The sequence below is a fragment of the Nanorana parkeri genome, unplaced genomic scaffold, assembly GCF_000935625.1.
Source record: "Nanorana parkeri isolate BGI_ZX_2015 unplaced genomic scaffold, ASM93562v1 scaffold657, whole genome shotgun sequence".
Lineage (NCBI taxonomy): Eukaryota > Metazoa > Chordata > Amphibia > Anura > Dicroglossidae > Nanorana > Nanorana parkeri.
The window spans coordinates 319,103-338,160 of NW_017306925.1; the positions used below are offsets into that span (position 1 = coordinate 319,103).

Consider the following 19,058-nt stretch of genomic DNA (forward strand, 5'->3'; position numbering starts at 1 on the left):
AGTGTTGGGGGGTACTTACTTTTTTTTTTTTTTTTTTTTTTTTATTTATTTACACATAGTGAGCCTGAAATAACTTCCTGTCCCTGGGTGGTTACACCCACTTACTCCTTTGTATTTATGAAGGGAGTCATGGTTGTCAATAGGATGCTTTTTCTGATTTGGACTACATATACATCTTCATCTCTATTACATTGGTGCAGGGGAATTAGTCATTTACAAAAGATGCCTAGAAAAGAAGATCGCATTGTTTGTGCTTTTTGTTCAGTTACCAGGAAGTGACGAGGACACTGCATTTTTGGGAAGATAAGCTGGTTATTTCTGTACTTGCTGAATGAAAACTAATGTAGCAGTCACATCTAAGGATTGATCATCTGTAATTAGGGATGCACCGATATATCGGCCGCCGAAACATATGGGCGGAAAATTGCACTTTTGGCTAAATGCTGAAACTGCCATTTTTGTGCAGCGCATTCCAGGTTTCTTTCCTCCTCGCTGGGCGCTGCTCTGTGTCCCAGCGGGGAGGACAGAAACTGTGACAGCCGACCGAGCGATGCGGGAGGAGAGCGCAGTGAGCGGCCGAAGTCTCTCCTCCCACACCGCTCAGCGTCGTGTCACAGTCCGACAGATCGGTGTGGGGGCGGATACAGCACGCGCTATCACAGGAGGCTGAGCTCTCCTCCCTGCCCCGCCCAGCCTCCTGTGACAGCGTGTCATGAACATTTTTGGTTATATAAGATGGTCAGAACGTGTCTGAAGGTTGATTTACTACTTGTTGAGAATTTATTTCTTCTAGACTTTTTACTATTGTACAAATGCCCAAATATGACTAACACTAACAAAAAATAAAAAATTGTCTTTAATGATTAAAGGAGAACTATGAGATGAGTGATTTCCACTCACCTCATAGTTCTAGCCGACCTGTGACAATGAGACTGTCACAGGTCGGCTTAGTAGATCGGGAGGTGAGCGAACACATACCGGGTTCGCTCACCTCTCGATCACCTCTCGATCCTGTCACGGCTCTCTGCCGTGACAGGGGGAGTGGCTGGATTCCCCTCTCCCCGCTCCGATCTGCCAGCGCTGACTGGCAGAACGGATGGGGGAGGGGGCGGGTACAGCTGGCTCTGCCTCTAGATAGGCAGAGCCAGCTGTCACTCACGCAGCTGGGTGGATCCTGACGTCCAGGTCGGGATCCGCTCCGGCTGCGGCGTCTCAGTATACCGCGAGCTGTAGCTCGCGGTATACTGAGCTTAGGGTAACGGGAGGACTCTAGTTTGTGTCCTCCCGTTACCCTAAGGAGAACTATGGGGAAAAACACTGACCCCATAGTTCTCTAAGTCCTATTGTGCGTATAAAGGGGTAACTTAAAGCAGGTTGGTCAATATTGTCTATTTTTATTTGCTCTCTGCAGAAAAGCTTAAATAAACAATTTGGGACTGATGAGTACTCTGCTGCACGGAAGGAAGTCCTCACCAACATGTGCTCCAAGCCGATGCAGGTAAGGCAGATTACACAATGTCCTTTCACCTATAAATAGATGTTTTTTTCATTTGCTAGGCATGGAGGTCAGTGACAAAGGTCTTCCTATATGAAATAAAGCCTTTGTTCAGAAATCTCTTGTGTCTGACATGACAGTGTTTTTCCATTGGACATGTAGCATTTTCCAGCTTAAAGGTTATTATGGTGGTGGTTTTGATTAAAGTCTGCCATATTAATGATTTTAAAACAAATGGGGAATCCTTTTCTAGTTTAGTGGAAACTTAACTTCATATATAACATTATTCCATTTTTATTTTTAAAAAGTTGCTCTGTGACCAAAATGTTTTCATTTTGAGTGGTGAGGTAGAATTTGAACCTCCTGTCAGGTTTCTTGCTTTTTGTGTCCCAACTGGGGAGATTTCAGGAAGTCATGGAAAATCTCTTTTAATGGCGATGCATACCAAAAAAGTAAAACTTGTTGCATGTAGAAGGGTTTAGTACCTTGGGAATTTGTATTGGTCTCTGTTCCTCCCTTTTAAAGTGATACCTATTGTCCCTCTTTTCAAAGAGCTGACAGCACTTCAAGCACGAAACATTAGATAACGCCAGAATACACAATAGCACACAATGCATGTTTGGGGACATTGCCTGCTTCTTTAGTAATGCATTGTGGTGCCATTCAAAATGAATGACACCACAACGTAGCCTACCACAATTTGTGTGAATGGTCCCTGAAAAGTTGAGGGAGATCCTTACAGTGGACTCACAACTACTGAAATTCTAACCCTTTTCCACTGTTTGGGGAAAAGAGGTTTCTTAATCATACAGTACAGGACACAGGATCCTAACTCTGTATTCCTAACCCTGGATTTTGTCCATCTACCTCCTTCTTCCTTTTTTTTTACCTCCCAAGGCATGGTTTTGTTTTCCTTTTCTTCAGGATCCCACTAGCAAATTAGCTACTTCGCAGCCTTAACAGCTTTCCAGATCAGTTGACTCCTCAGTTAAGCCTTGGGGGACCATACCTTAACCCTGCTGGCAAGAAGATGTGGAGTCGATCTGTAATGTTGCTTTTGGCATTGAATCCTGCTTGGATGCTCACCTTGACCCATCGGTAACCCCATTGAGTTAGCAGCAGGGTACTATACAGATACAGGGCCATGGTCCATCAGCAGAGTCGTGTCCCTGAACCACTTTGGGGTATGCTCACCATGATGGGTGAAGCCAGAATAGGGTTTTGTCACTAATTTTCTGCTCCAGGAAGAAATCATCTTTCAGTGGTTAGTCCTGTGCTATTGTGCCCTTAGCGTGAAGGTTGTGAGTTCCCTTTTGGGCATTGCACATGGCAGATTATAGGTGCAAGAGTGCACAGTCATGGATTTTACTATCTCACATTCATATAACTGCTCGGGGGGAGTGACATTCTATCTGCTAGGGGCCCTAGTCACCTCAGCTATGCCCACAGTCAGACTCTCTCCCTTCCTCTAAGGCCTCCATTGCTCCATCGGATGCACACCCCTTCTAGTTATCCAGAGAGGAGCTCTCCTTCACCATGTCTGACGTATTGGGTAGGATCCTTTTTAGGGCTGTGAATTGAAGCGGTCACCAACATGCCCCTTCAGCCTCTCACAGCTGCTGGAAGAGAGTGAGAAAAGAGCATCCGCTTCTGAGGAGTCTGTTAAGAAGAACATGCTCTCTGAGGTGATCCTTCCAAAACTTAAGGATCCCATTGTTACTTGTGTTGATGCGCTGTGCTCATGCCTGGTGTTAGAGGCCTAAGCCAGCCCACCCTAAGGTCTTCATCCTGGGTTCCCTAGAAACAGCCAAATCTTGCTCTGCTTCACTCTCGGGTAATCCATGTTGTAGAATATTTAAACAATCTCCTCCTGAAAAATCAGTTGGCCCAGGTTCTGTTGGCCAGTGGGTGGTGAAGAGCAGGGATGCCCATTAGGTCGATTGCAATCTACCAGTCAATCACAAAGCTAACCCTAGTAGATTGTGATCACAAGTCAGCTCGCTGTCCCTGTTTCTTCTATGGAGAAAGCTGTTTTCTGTATTTCTCCACATGACCTGACGGTGGTGCTAAACACACTCTCTGCACCGCCACAGCCCAGGCACTCTACTGTAATCCTCCTGGCTGATAGCACCAGGAAGGCACACTGCGCCACGAAGTGGAAGAGCAGAGTGGTCACAGTTACCTTCAGCTGCAGCTTCTCCATGCCGACTATGCATGTCTGAATGGTTCCAAGTATTTGTGGTCCCAGGAAGGGAAAGGAAGGGGGTCTACTCACATCAGGGAGGCTCCTTAGAAACCTGGCTATTGATGGGAGCCACTGCAATAACAGAAGTCATTAAAAAAGGATCCAGTGCTGAAAGGAAGAGACTGAAGTAAACAAATGAACAGACAAGATAACATGCATGTCTGGCTATGTGATGACAACTTTAATCAGTTGGGTTTTATGCAACTTTAGGAGTACCCTAAAGTAAACCTGTGCATTGGCAGATGGCTCCACCAGAAGCTTATGTACACCTTTCCTTTGCTCCCCTGCTGCTCCGATCTGGCAGACACTCGCTGTCGGAATACAATAGCCTCGTCCATCCACGTTGTTTAGTGTGAATGGAGAAATCTATTTGTGTATGATTGTCTGTGACTTTGAGTTTGCATGGGGCTTCCTCTCCACACCTATCTTTGGGTTGCAGATCTTTAACATGGAAAGACCTAGTTAAAGGGCATTTAAGCAGCTGTGGTGTCCGATGAGCAGTTTTGGCCTGTTTCAAGGTTGCCAGACAGAGGCTATGGTCCGCTGAGGAACGGTCTCCGATCTGGGCCATTCCTCTGTCATTTGCACCACATGGGTTCAGCTTTGATTTAGCAGTAACTTTCTGCAGTGTCATGTTGAGAGGCCTAGGTAGGACCTTGTCAGGCAGCAATTTAATAAGAAAGCGTTGAATGCCTTTTGTACGTGGCTCCTGTGTAGAGGGAGGAAATTTGCATTTAGGCATAGGCTAAAAAGAGTAGCTCGGAAGGGAAAAGTCCATATAAAAATCCTAAGGACTGCAAAGCTCACTAATGCATGTCCTCGCGCCTCCATTTTCAGTCACACCTCCTACTTATAAATGTTTAAACAGAATTTTTGTTTTGAATGAAATGCAGTTTTGAGTTGAATAAAGCCTAATATAAATTCCTCTTCTCTTCCCATTTATGTAGATGGCAGTATATTTCTGTACTGGAGCCCTTAGGGATGAGAGCCTTTTCCATCATTATGCACTCAATGTCCCTCTATACACTCATTTCACTTCTCCTATAAGACGCTTTGCTGACATTATTGTTCATCGTCTCCTTGCATCGTCTCTTGGTGAGTATACCTTAATGATGGAAAGCTGCAAAGCAGTGACTGCATTCCTATATCTTCATGGTATACAATAAGCATAAAAACTGTTAGAGTACATGTGCTTTGCCCATGTTGGTAAAAACAGGTTAATTTTAATAATGGCCCACACCGCTGCTTGTATTGGCCTTCCTTTCCCTCTCTTGCTGCTTCGTTTACCAAGGAAAGTGAAATTGCATACCTAGTACTTTTGTTTATAGGGGGCACAGGACTCGCTTTCCCCTCTCTCTCTCTCGATAATGCTAGTGCTTGGCTTTTGGCTTCTTAGGCACTAGGACATCAAGAGTTGGAACATGAACATGGCTTCTTATCACTATAGAAAGCAGAGGAGTAAAGAGAAAGGTAGGTATAAATAGGCACGGGGATGGCATTAAAATCAACCTGTTTCTCTTCCGTTCATTGAAGGACACAGGGAACAGATCTAGGATCATGTACTGTAGGGTAATATCGCCACCTGCAGGAGAAGAACGCTGGGCACAAAACTAAAGACCAATTACAGCCTAGGGGCGGCCCCTGCTGGTGGCCAAACCCCCCACCTGCTGACAAGTCTCCAGTTTTTTGCCTTGCGTCAGGAGTAAGGAGCTTAGAATTTTTTCTCGGGTATTCTTACCTGCTTCTTTCTGATCTTTTTCAGAGGGATCTTCTAGCAAGTGTTGTCAGGGCGACAGGCTGGATGTCTCGGATCCTTGGAGTCTCCCCTGGACAACCGTCGGAACGCATGCAGTCCCGCTACGATGGGTCGGCTGCGACGACCCCGCTTCGGCGGGGTGGCCTGTGGGTTCATCCCAGGGGGGTGCATATGACTGGGGGTCCCGGCCGCCCAGTCACAGTACTCCCCATGGGCTCCTGGCGCCGCAACTGCGGTCGGGGGCGCCTCTTCCATAGCGTCTGCGCGTCTGGGCTTCTGTGTCTCCTGGCCAGCCTGGATGACGGCGCCTAGACTGCGGATGACCCGCGTCCTCTCCTGTGAGTATATGTGACGCTGCGTGTGACTCGTGGTGGGGGTTGGGGTGAGTTTGGAGGCCATGTCTGGACTCGGGCCGTCCCAGATCCTCCGGCCGCGCGTGAGCCGGGGCCGCTAATCGAGCCCCGGCTTCTGTTGCGGCCTTCTTCGGAGGCCGTGGCCGCTATTTTTGTTTTGGGCTATGGCGCCCTCTTCCTGACGTCACTTCCGGCGCGTCGCTCCTTGGTCCCTGTGATAGCGCGTCAGCCGGCTGGATCGGTCTTTCACGCCGGGACGCGATCGGGTGAGGACGCACTGGGACACTGGGAGTCAGGTGCTGTAGGAGGGTCGTCTGCCTGCCGGGGACAGTTGCTGGGGCAACTGCTGTGGGGGCTGTGCTTGCTGGGGTCTCTCTATTTGCCGGCTGGCTCTAAATTGGCAGTTATTGCCTGGCCATGGATTGTGGGGATGGACTAGCCGCAGTGCCCTGTGAGGGCTGCAGCCTCTCTTCAGGGACATCTCCCATGTTGCCCCTTTGCACGGCCTGTACTTCTGCGTCCCTTTCCCAGTCTCCCCTGCTGCCTGCGGGTTCTTTGGGTGGGGGGTCCACTGGCGCAGCTTTGTCATTAGAGGTTTTTTCGTCCACTATGGACAGTTTTGTGTCCCGTATTGAGCGCACACTGACGCAGCGCACTCCACTGAAGCATGCCTTGCCGGCCCCCTCCCCTGTCCTTTCTGGGGATTCAGAGGAAGAGGGGGAAATTTCTGCCGCATCCGCGCAGCCCGACCAGCGAGATTCCTCCCAGCCGGACTCTGGTAGTGACGACGAGTCGGGGGCCTCCCTTATGGTCCAGGAGCGCGAACTGGTCACAGCCTTGGTTCGGGAAACGCTAAAAATTGAAGAGACCCCGAGCTCTTCGGCGCTCCCGCCGGTTCAGTTTGGGACGCACAAGAGTAGACGTTCCACTAAGGTTTTTCCTTACGTTCCTTTTTTTGATGATTTTGTCTACAAAGAATGGAAGCGTCCGAGCAAGTCGTTTTCCATCCCCAAACGCTTCTCGGTTCGTTACCCGTTTGAGGAGTCCTTCCTGTCTAAGTGGATCCACCGGTCTCCTGCCTGAACAAGGCTACAGTTATCCCAGTTATCTCCTAGACCTTGACTGAATGGGCGAAGATGCTGCGTCAGGGTCTTGCGGAAGAAAACGTGTCGCCTGCTTATGTCGTCCTGGCGGAACAGTTGGTGCAGGGTCTGCAATACGTGTGTAATGCGGCTTTGGATGCGGCTCCGTTGGTTTCCAAGCTGCCGGTGTCGGCGGTTACTCTTAGGCGACTCCTTTGGCTTAAATGCTGGTCAGCTGACAAGGCTTTCAAGAAGGCCCTGACGGAGCTCCCCTTTACGCGGGATCGTCTATTCGGTGCTACCTTGGACGAGATCATTAAGGATCAGACGGGCGGGAAGAGTACCTTCTGCCTCAGTCGTAAAAGCCTAGGGACCACCGGCGGAAACCTGGTCCCTCCTTTTCGCTCACAAGCGGCTTTTACGTCCGCCCTCGGAGAAGGGCGGGGAGTTCGGCAAACCGCCGCCTTCACAGGCCGCCAAGCGGCCCTTGCAGCCCAGGACTGCCAAGCCCCAGGGTAAGCCTCCCTCGGCATGAAGGCCTGCCCCCATCCCGGGATTCCAGGGTGGGGGGACGTCTTCGGCTCTTTGCGGGCCGCTGGCTGTCCCGTGTCTCCGACACCTGGGTGTGGGAATTGTTGTCTTCGGGCTACAAAATCGAGTTTCTGTCGCGTCCCGGGGACAGATTCTTTCCTTCCAACATCCTTCTTCCTTCTCAGCGCCTGGCGGACCTTCGCGGCGCGGTGGCGGGTCTTTTGTCCCAAGGGGTGGTGGTTCCTGTGCCCTCCTCGAAAAGGTTCAGAGGGTTTTATTCAAACCTGTTTATAGTGCCGAAGAAGGATGGGGTTCGTCCCATCCTGGACCTCAAGCGGTTGAACACCTTTTTGTGCGCGTTCGCAGGTTCCAGATGTCTCCATCAGGGGGACTTCATGGCCTCCCTCGACATCAAGGATGCCTACCTTCACATTCCAGTCTGTACCTCCCACCAACGCTACCTTCGCTTTGTGGTGGGGTCGATCATTACCAGTTTGTGGCCCTGCCCTTCGGTCTGGCGTCGGCGCCTCGTGTGTTCACCAAAGTGTTGGTCCCAATTCTGGCCCTGTTGCGTTGTCGGGGGATTTCGGTGCTGGGGTACCTGGACGACCTGCTGAAGGCGGAGTCGCATTCCACTCTGGTGGCGGATCTGGCGATCACCGTTTGGTCATTGGAGGAGTTCGGCTGGCTTCTGAACTTCCAGAAGTCTTGCCTGGTACCTTCCACTCGGTTGGAGTATCTGGGGTTGATTCTGGACTCTGCCTTCCTGCCCCCGGAGAAGCTTCGCTCGCACGTGACGCTGTTGCGGGCGCGTCAGTGGTCGACTATCCATTTCTGCATGCAGGTCCTGGGCCTCATGGTGGCTTCCTTCGAAGCAGTGCCTTACGCACAGCATCACACGCTGGTGCTGCAGCGCACCATCTTGTCGCTGTGGGACAAGTCCCCCTCGTCTCTGGACCAGGCGGTTCAGTTGTCTCGGGAAGCAAGGGTCTCCCTGGTCTGGTGGCTTTGGTCCCCCGCTCTGGTGTTGGGCAAGTCCTTCTGTTGGGCTGGGGGGGGCGTCCTGGACGTTTGGACGACTCAGGGCCTTGGTCGGCGAAGGAGTCTCGGCTCTCGATCAACGTGCTGGAACTTCGGGCGATCCGCCTCTCCCTTCTTCATTGGACGGGTCGTCTTCAGGGTCGGCCGGTCCGGGTTCAGTCGGACAATGTAAACCATACATAAACCATTAGGTCGGCACAAGAAGTGTGGCCGCGGCTCGGGAAGTGGAAATAATCCTCTCCTGGGCGGAGGAGCATGTTCCGGCTCTCTGCCGTGTACATTCCGGGCGTGGAAAATTGTCGGTGGATCCGGGGGAATGGATGTTGCATCCGGAGGTGTTTCACCAGCTTTGCATTCGCTGGGGGTTCCCGGACGTGTATCTCCTGGCGTCTCGCCTCAATCGGTGGGTCGATCGGTTTATGGCGGATGCGGTGGATGCCCTGGTGGCTCCGTGGGATTGCTACGGTCTGATTTACACATTTCCTCCGCTATATCTGTTGCCGCGTCTTCTTCGCAGGGTCGCGGTGGAAGGCGTCCCGGTAATCCACGTGGCTCCGGATTGGCCACGGAGGGCGTGGTTCGCAGATGTGGTTCGGTTGGTGGCGGATGTCCCGTGGCGCCTGCCACTTCGTCTGGATCTTCTGTCTCGGTCCAGTGTTCCATCCATCTTTACCGTCGCTGGCTTTGACGGCGTGGCTGTTGAGAGCCAGGTGTTGAGGGATTGTGGCCTCTAAGATGCGGTTATCTCTACGATGTTGCGGGCTCGCAAACCTGTGTCTCGGAGGATTTACCATCGCACGTGGAAGACTTATTTTGCCTGGTGTGAGTCAGCGGGTGTCCGCCTCGTGTGTTTTCCGTGTCCAGGATCCTCTCTTTTTTGCAGCTTGGTGTGGATCAGGGTTTGGCCTTGAGTACGATCAAGGGCCAGGTTTCGGCCTTGACTGTCCTCTTTCAGCGGCCGATAGCCTCCAATGCTTTGGTGCGCACTTTTGTACAGGGGGTTACTCGTATCGTTCCTCCTGTTCACTCCCCATTGCCGCCGTGGGATTTAAATTTGGTGTTGTCGGTGTTGCAGGAATCTCCCTTTGAGCCCCTGCGTGAGATTCCGATTCTGACTCTGTCCCAAAAGGTGGTCTTTTTGGTGGCGGTCACCTCGGTCCGCAGGGTTTCGGAATTGGCGTTTCTCTTGTTCGTCCCCTTTGCTGGTTCTGCATCGGGACAAGGTGGTTCTGCGGCCTCGGCCGTCCTTTTTGCCGAAGGGGGTTTCGGCTTTCCATCTCAATGAGGACATTGTCTTGCCTTCCTTGTGTCCGAAGCCTGTTCACAGGAAGGAGAAGGCGCTGCACTGTCTGGACGTGGTCCGCGCCATCCGGGTTTATCTGAGTGCTACGGCTTCTTTTCGGGAATCGGATTCCCTGTTTGTTGTTGCGGATGGTCCTCGTAAGGGCTGGGCTGCCTCGTCGGCCTCGATGGATTCGCAACACGGTTTCTCAGGCATATGCTACTAAGGGGCGTGAGCCACCTTTTTCTGTTAAGGCCCATTCTACAAGGGCTGTTGGGGCATCTTGGGCTTTTCGTCATGGTGCCTCCGTTTCTCAGGTTTGTAAGGCCGCGACTTGGTCTTCTGTTCACACCTTTGCCAAGTTCTATAAGGTGGATGTTTTGGCGTCTGTGGATGCTGGTTTGGGGAGCAAAGTGTTGCAGGCGGCCGTTTGAGGGGATTTTTGTGTTCAGTTGGGTTTGTTGTTTCTTTTGGCCCACCCCTCTTTTGGTACTGCTCTGTGACGTCCCTACAGTACATGATCCTAGATCTGTTCCCTGTGTCCTTTAATGAACGGAAAAGAAAATAGGATTTTGGTACTCACCGTAAAATCCTTTTCTCTCCGTTCATTGAAGGACACAGGTCCTGCCCCTCTGTGTGGGTGTGTGCTCCTAACTGCTTGTTACTAACTGGAGACTTGTCAGCAGGTGGGGGGTTTGGCCACCAGCAGGGGCTGCCCCTAGGCTGTAATTGGTCTTTAGTTTTGTGCCTAGCGTCCTTCTCCAGCAGGTGGCGATATTACCCTACATCCTAGATCCTAGATCTGTTCCCTGTGTCCTTCAATGAACGGAGAGAAAAGGATTTTACGGTGAGTACCAAAATCCTATTTTTACCCAACATGAGCAAGGCACAGGTTCTCTTTGGAATGAACAGTAATCACATGGCATCTTAATTAGAATTTCTGAATAACACGTAAACACCTCATACAATATCTTATGTTCTACAGTTACAACAGTACCAACAAGCATTCTAACAAAAAAAAAAAAAAAAACTGCTACCAAATGGGGGACCAGACACACCTTCTATCCAGGCCAGATCCAGATCTCAGTCCTTGCCTGAATGTGAAGTAACTTTCAGAACCAGAATTGGTCTGTTACAGCTGAGTCCAGGAACTAGCAATCTTTTATTGAAAACAAAATCAAGAGACCAGCAGTACCCTACAGAACACCTTGATGCATTTCTCACATCAGTTCTTACTCAGAGGGCTTTTTATAGTGTTCTGCTGGCTTCTTGACATCCTTTTAAATAAAGGCTTGCTGGTTTCTGAACCTGGCTGTTGCAGATTTTCTGTATCTGTGAAAGTATTCTAAGCAGATTATTAACTAGTACTACAGTATAATTATCACCAACCTTTAGCACTTTAACATTACCGGATTGATTCAGGCTAATATATTCTTAAAATCAATAAACTTAAACGTGATAGGTCATCATAAGTCACTTATTTTCAAATTTTAGGGGGTTCGAGCAGTAGACTGACCCCTGTTGCAATATTCTATCATGTTTCTTTTGTAATATTTAAATAAATTGTTGCGAAATAAACATTGTAATATATCTCATATATACTTGAGATGAGCAAAACGATGTACGTTCATCAGTCTAATTACATTAAAATGTTGAAGCATGATAAATTACCTACACACCGTTGCTTTTTTTATGCTTTTTGGTATGTGCCTATAACAATTACATTTTTAACAATTACATTTTTCTGTATGACATCTGTAGAACTGCCCATATACTGTCTCTTTATCAGCTGCAAGCATATGGTGCATATACAGTTACAGCATACACACAGATACAGCCCTGATGATCTTATTTTCCATACCAGCAGTTTGAAATGTATCTAGATATCTCATGTCTTTGTGAATCAGACAGACCGAAATATTTGAATTATTGGCTAAGAAGGTCTAAAACTTCTCAAATGATCTACATTTTTAAGGGAACATTAAGAGGTTAAGGTAATGGCTGTCACGAAGGACATGTGTACACAGGCATGTGCATTTCTCCATTTCTTCTCCATCCTTTTATGATTGGCTGTCCCAGTGATCACACGATCAGAAGCCTGTCCCCATAACCAGTGACCGGGAGCTCGGCCACTGAACTGGGAGTGCCATATAAGGAAGCTCTCAGCACAAAACAGCATTGACAGCTGTACACATATATACATGCGGGCAGCATAAATTAGTTATACACGTCTGTGCAAGCCCGTGTTGGTGATAAGATACTAATTGACAGTTGAGCCTGTCACACTTAAATTTATACAGGGCCCCTTTTACTGGCCCGTAGAAGCAATCTGGCGGCAGCTGAGCTGCCAGAATAGCTTCTACTGTAAAGCCAACATTCAGCTTTACAAGTGTAAACCGAGTTTTTGCCGCCGGGAGTCTGTTTAAACGGGTCCAATGCCAGTGACGTACACTGTACGTCACTGGTCATAAAGGGGTTAAAAGTATCTTTTGCTATGCAATAATGGCTTTATGGGATTACCACGGGTGCATATTTACATACAGAGTCCAAATATATTTATAAAGCATACATTTAATGAATGGTTTGTATATATTTAACATAATATAAATACTTTTTCTTTATTCGTATTGCTAATCATCTATAATGTGTTTTTTAGGCTGTGGTCCAAAGCTAAAATTGCCACAGGAAGCTATCCAGAAGCAAGCAGACAATTGTAATGATAGAAAGACTGCATCCAAAAGAGTGCAGGAACTTAGTGCTGAGCTATTCTTCTCGGTGTTTGTAAAGGTGAGTCTTGGAACATTCTGCATTGTACATCGGAGCATTCAAGAAGTGGCCAAATGCAACCACATACAGCTTGGATCTGTATATTTATATATGCATTCATATATTAAGTAATGTATGTTCTCATAGCTCCTGTTTTTATGTCTTTACAGGAAAGTGGCCCCTTGGAGTCAGAGGCAATGGTCATGGGGGTGTTGAATGAGGCCTTTGATGTTTTGGTGCTGAGATACGGTGTCCAGAAGCGGATCTATTGTAATGTAAGTTTGACCATTTACACATGAAATAAAGTACTAGAAAATGGAATAAAAATAGTGTTGTTGTCTACATAGTAGGATTTGTGCATAATACTGAAAGGCCTGGTTTGTGGACAAGAACTGAACAACCTATTTTCTTGCTGTTCATGCAGGTTTAAAATGCAAGAAAAACCTGTATATGGTGATTATGGGCAACTCGGGCATTTCTTCCACTAAACATTTCATACATGGCATATACTGTGCTGTATTGTCTATTATGGGAGGTCTAATCACAGTGTTGACTTGTGTCTTCCAGGCCCTGCCTCTAGCAAGCTCTAATTTCCAGCAAGTGGGTAAGAAGCCTGAGCTGACTTTATTGTGGAAACCGGAAAAAGATGGAGATGAGCCAGTGCCACAGGTAAAATGATTATGCTTATAATAACACACACACACACACACACACACACACACACACACACACACACACACACTATATGGGATGCACCTATACAGAGTATTTGGGCAAGTGCTCGTACTCACCCGAATGCGACAATACCTTCCCCGATACCGGAACTTCCAGTCAGAGGGAGATTTCCTCTGACCTGCAGTTCCATGAGGGAACATAGATCTGGCTTCCCGGGCCAATCAGGAAGGTGGCGGGGGGTCACTCACAAATCACCGTTTGAAACGGTCAGGGATATTTCCCTTTCAGTGCTCACTCACAACGTTGTTTTCTGAACTGGTGACTTTGTCCTGTAAAGCTCTTTTGGTCTTCCACAAGGATACGGTGTCCTCATTGTTTGAATGTAGTTCAAGCTGCTTGTGTCTACCTCACAGCCACTGCCAATGTTAGAAATACTTTGTCATCCCTGATGGCTCCTATTAGGGGGAACTAGCTTCTCGTTCCACCATTTCTTGACGCCTCAGGCGGATCATTTGGCCTAGGGTTTTAAGAATCAGGTTCCACCCTTTCCTGTCGAGGTGCACGCTACTAGATCTGTGAGTGCATGTCCAAATCCTCCTGTGGGCAGCAGTGTAGCGAAATGTCTCTGAATCCCATGTCCCCATCCCATGAACATGAAGAGAAGGATTTTACAGCGCGTACAAAAATCCTGTTTTCCCTTTTCTTTTACAGGTAATTAGCATCTTTACTTTGGTGGAGGTGGTTTTGAAGTCAGAAAATGTACCTTTGAAGTATACAGCGGTTTTGAAGAGACCGGGGGCCACAGACTGAGTAGTGGACGAAAAAAACAAACAAAGATGACTTCTCAGGGCGACGAGTGAAGATGTCTTTGCTGCTGTGTCATTCTGTCATTTACAGATGTAACATTTAACTCCCAAAGCAGCACTGAAATATTTTTATAGCAGTGTCAGTATGTATTCATTTGCAATGGTATGTTTCCACCCAGAAACTGTCACTTGTTTTTTAATTTTTTTAAATTAATTTTTATCTAAGCCTCCTGGATACTGGGCTGAATCCCTCAGACCAAGAGTTTTCAACCTTTGGGGCTCTCTGGACATCTGACAGGCCACTATTATTCTTCCATGGTAGCTAGACTGCTCCATGTTCCTAGTGAGGCCTAAAGCTGTCTTAGACATATTGGGTTATGGTTTTTATTTTAGCTGAGAAATGATTATTTGCCACGTTTTCTCCTATAGCCCATGAAAGTTACACAAAGTGATTTGCGATAAAGAAATGAACATATCCCATTTTTAGCTTTGTTTTGTACAGTATTTTATTTTATAAGTTGGGCAGTGGCCAAAGTGACTAGCCCAGATTTTAACCATATGTTTACATCTTAATCAATTTATTTTGCACTATTGAATTACACGTGCTCACGTGTGTGTGTTTTTGTGTGTGGTGTTGCCAATATTGCAGTTAAAAAATAAACCACCTGCCACGTGAGACTGAATTTACAGACTGCAAGTTATATATAAGAGATGGACATTTAATTTGCTGTTATACATTTCTTTTTATCTGAAATTTTTATCTGACTGGCCATTTATTTAGTTTATAGGACATAGCTGGGATATTTGTAGGGACAGTATGGTTTTGCATTCCAGGCCTGTGGTGGATATAGCTTTTACATCCATTAAGTGTGATGGTACATAGGTGGTGGTCATTCTAGCAGCACAAGTGCCATGTGAATGCAGTATGTTTTCAGAAATTATTATTTTGGGTGTAGGTCATAAAAGAAGGAATGAAAAAACATGATCTATTAAATGCATTAAAACCAAAGCAATTGAATTAATTTATTACATTGCCTGAACCCATAGCAACCATTTACATTCTTGGCATTACAGGAGAATTCAAGTGAGAATTGGTTGCTGTGTTGTAGTCTAGACTGGGAAAGTTCTTCCAACATGCATGGTGTTAGTGAAGAGCAATTGCCTTTTAATTTGAGTGCTATATGTGATTAGACTTGTGTTTTCACTAACATGCTCCCACCTAAAATATGTAACTTGCTGTGGAGTTATAATACAACTGTAGCTAAGATCTGGTCTGTTGACTGATATGTTATCCACCGTTCAATAAAGTGATCTGCTCTGTGCATTTTTGTCTCCATATCTTATTTTTTTCCACACACCCACTGAATTGCACCTAAAGTATTTCTGATAGGTATTTAATGTTACACACTTAAGTTATCGAACTGTTCATTTTCAGAGTAATCTTTTAAAGACCATAGTTTGCATGCAACATTACATAACTGTATTGTTATGATGTGATTGCCAAGAACCACAATCTAGTTGAGCAGAAGAATAATGAAACATCAATATCAAAAGATAAGCACCACCACATAAACAGTTCTCAGCTAGTGTTCAGAGCTAAAGACCTAAGCTCTAGGCTGGATACCTTAGCTCCCTTTATTTTTGCAGGGAATTTTACTCTTTATTTTTTCTTCCACTTAAAGACCTGCTAACAACATCTGAGCTGGGTGGCAGGCTGGATAATATAGAGCCTTGTAGTCCCCCCAGCTCAGCCAGCAAGCACATGCAATGTATTGCTATGTGCAGGTTTGGCTGTAATGGCCCTATCCTGGATCCAAAGGCAGTCTGTCAGACACTTCACAGGGTACACATATGACTGAGTGACTTGATGCTATGTCACAGTGTGGTCCCCCAACCTTCTCCAGGTAGATATTGCCCCTGCTCAGGCAGAACATGTCCCAGGAGGGAACCCCGTTTTCATGATATCAGGATGCTTTGTGCACTTACATGGCTGTTGTGTTTCTATATGGGCTTGCAGCAGGTCCACCCAGCACTACAACCATTCTGGGTACAGCTAGTACTCTGACTTTCTTTATGGGTCTTCTCTGTACTTTGTGCAACCTGGCTGTGTGTTTTACTGTGAATATGGGCAAACACTGGTGCCCATGTTATGAAAGGGCAAATGATGTGTGGGTGGGTACTGGTTGATGTCATGCAGTGCGCCCTTTCACTGTTAATGGGGATCAGGGTTTCTCTGCCTGGCAGTGAGACTGCTCACTATAAAGAGGACCCACTGTGCCATGAAGCATTCAGGATGCAGTAAGTCTATTTGGCCATGCTTTCCTCCTTGATTGTGGCAGTACCTTTGTTTTTTCTGCTGCTCACCCTGTGGTTCTGCCTGAGGGCCCCCAGGAGGTGGATGCTCCCCCCTGGAAATATAATTGGGATTGATGTCCCCATCTGATTTGGACCTTACCTGTCCCACTGCATATCTAAGTTGCGCAGTCCTCTCTATCTCTGAGACACCCTGCTTTGCTTTTTTTGCATTTCACTAATGAATGCTATCGCCTATCTTGAGTCCCTACAGTCTTTGGTAGCTCCATCAGCTGTGGCCTCTTCCTAGTCTTTCTCCCAGGAGGGTATTTTGCCGCAGTTATATGTGATTTGTGTAACGGGCCATGGAACTACTTTCTTTGAGCATTCTGCTGCCTTACTGCGAAGACTTTTCTGACTTAGTTTCACCAATCCACACCTGATATTTTTCCTGAGGAGTCAGTTGCCATAGTTCCCCACTTGGAGGGTCAACCCTTACTGCTGTCTGCCACCTCGAGTTAGAGCACACTGTAGCTTTGCAAGACTTCAATGGGTTTAGGATTCCTTGGAGCCCTGAGACTACTAAAACTGTTCCGATACATATGCTACTCCCAGGGGTCGCCTACAGGGACTGGAAAACTCCGGTTAGACATTTCAGTCCTGGAAAATTATTTGCATCCGATTATTAAGGAATCCATTATCAGCAGTGGACTGTTCCCGCTGTTGATCCAGCAGTGCTCAGTCTTGATACAGTACTGATGATTACTGTAAAGGATGCGCCAGGGCTTAAGGATCTCCTAGCTAAACTCTCAGTTTTGTTTTTTGAGACAGCCCTACTTCGCAACTTAACAAAGCAGGGTTGCTTTTAATTTTTTTAAGAAGTATGTGGTGCATGCTCTTCAAGGTACAACATTTCTTTGGAGCTGCTTCTGACACTTTCTTGATGGATGTCACTATGTTACTAGACGTAAGAGTACTCTTCTTCCCAGCCAAAGTAGCCTAGGTCTCCCTCAAGCTGGGAAGTTCCCCCTTCCTGCCACTTGTTTTTTTGACGCTACGAAAGGTTCCTTTTCAATATCCAAAGTTTCATCCTCCAAGGCCAGACCTAAGCCTGTAGTGTACCTAATTGAGAACTCTGGGTCTCTAAATTTCCAAGATTGGCAGCCTAGTCCTCTTCGGCCTGTAAGGAATACCCCGCTTTCAATAAGGGGACATCTATTTAGGTTAGGGGCCTGGGTATGTGATGTGTTTTCCCGGGGCTGCAAGCTAGAGTTCCTCTTTCTGCCTCCCACTTGCTCTTGTTTTCTCGCCTTCGCACAGCCTAGCAGATCTTCATGTAGCTTGCAGATCTTTTGGATCTAGGAGTTCTTGCATATATTCAAGGTTCTTTATACGAACTTTACTGTTACCAATTAAATGGGGGTATCTGACTGGTCTTGAATCTACAGGCCCTAGATGTCTTCATACGGAGCAATGCTGCAATCCCCTAGATCTGACAATAACCCCTTTTCATCAGGGATATGTTCTGGCCTCTATGTTCCTATACTCGCATGTTCCATTTTTTTTCCAGCACCTCTACGCTTACTTCACTTTGCAAGTTCTAGCATTCCAGTTTGTGGCCCGCCATTTGGCTGGTCTTCTGCACCCCAAGTGATCACCTAGGCGCTATGTGTTCTCAATGTGATATATCACATTTTGAGGGATGGCATGAGTTCCAACAAGGTGATGTGGATGATGCACATTGGATCTGACCCATCACTTCGTGCATCTGGGGCTTGTCCTAGACACAGCTCAAGTCTGATTTTTTTATTTTTTTTCCTTCCCAAGTAGTACTTTAAGTTTTACCCTGCCTGACTCGACCTCTGTGGTCCAGTAGCAGTCCAATTCTGTTTTATGTGTGAGAGTTCTGGTCCTAGTAGTAGCCTCCATTGTGGCAGTTCCACTGGCTCAGTTATGCTCTGGCCTCTGCAACGTCACATTCTGTCATTGTCTGACAGGTCAGTTGTTGAAGGAATCCTGATTCCCATTCAACATTCTGGAGCTTCAAATGATTTGGTTGTCCCTTCAATTCTGGATCTTGCAATTTTATCTGGATTCAATCTTACAAAGTCACTGCCGTTGCATACCTCTGCCATCAGGGAGGGACCATTGGTCTTGCCGTAGGAAAGAGGTCATAAGGATCTGTCTTGGGCTGGACTTTCTTTTCCAGCCTTTTCCACAGTTTACACTCCAGGGATGGGCTATTGGTAGGCAGGCTATCTCTGCCATAAGAGTCCGTTGTGGGTTGGGCCCTACACCAGTGATGATTCATGACCTGGCCAGTGGTAGAACCTAATGACTTGCAGGGTTAACTATGTCCTGCACAGGATTACCTCAGGTACATGGGTCCCCTGAAAAAAGGAGTGGATGTTCCGGGTAACTCCATGAGATCTATACAACCTGATCTATGCCCTTCCATACCCCAGATCACTTTATCTCATCGGCCCCACAGGATTGAGCGAGAGGGAGTTTAGCAATTCTCATAGCTTCATGGGACTTCAGCCTAATCAGTCTCCTTGTACATGTTCTGTGGGTTTTTCCTGACCATTTGGATCTTAAGTCCCAAGGACCATGTTTACCATCCTGCTTCCTGTTTGCTTGCTTTGACAATATGGTTGCTGAAGTCCAGGTCTTGGGAGATGAGTCTTTCTGGTTTGGTGATTCCCACGTTGTTAACAGCTAGGGGCAGGGCCGC

General features: G+C 47.2%; 1 protein-coding gene across 1 annotated transcript in view; it reads left to right on the forward strand.

Moving 5' to 3' along the window:
* Nucleotides 1–14,036, forward strand: part of DIS3L2 (DIS3 like 3'-5' exoribonuclease 2) — a 328,965-nt gene extending 314,929 nt beyond the window's left edge. Inside the window, exons 16-21 of the mRNA XM_018563342.1 lie at nucleotides 1,412–1,498; nucleotides 4,688–4,835; nucleotides 12,442–12,572; nucleotides 12,722–12,826; nucleotides 13,119–13,220; nucleotides 13,938–14,036. Coding sequence (XP_018418844.1) covers nucleotides 1,412–1,498; nucleotides 4,688–4,835; nucleotides 12,442–12,572; nucleotides 12,722–12,826; nucleotides 13,119–13,220; nucleotides 13,938–14,036 — 672 coding nt within the window. The remainder of the gene's footprint in view (nucleotides 1–1,411; nucleotides 1,499–4,687; nucleotides 4,836–12,441; nucleotides 12,573–12,721; nucleotides 12,827–13,118; nucleotides 13,221–13,937) is intronic.
* The last annotated feature ends 5,022 nt before the right edge of the window (nucleotides 14,037–19,058 follow it).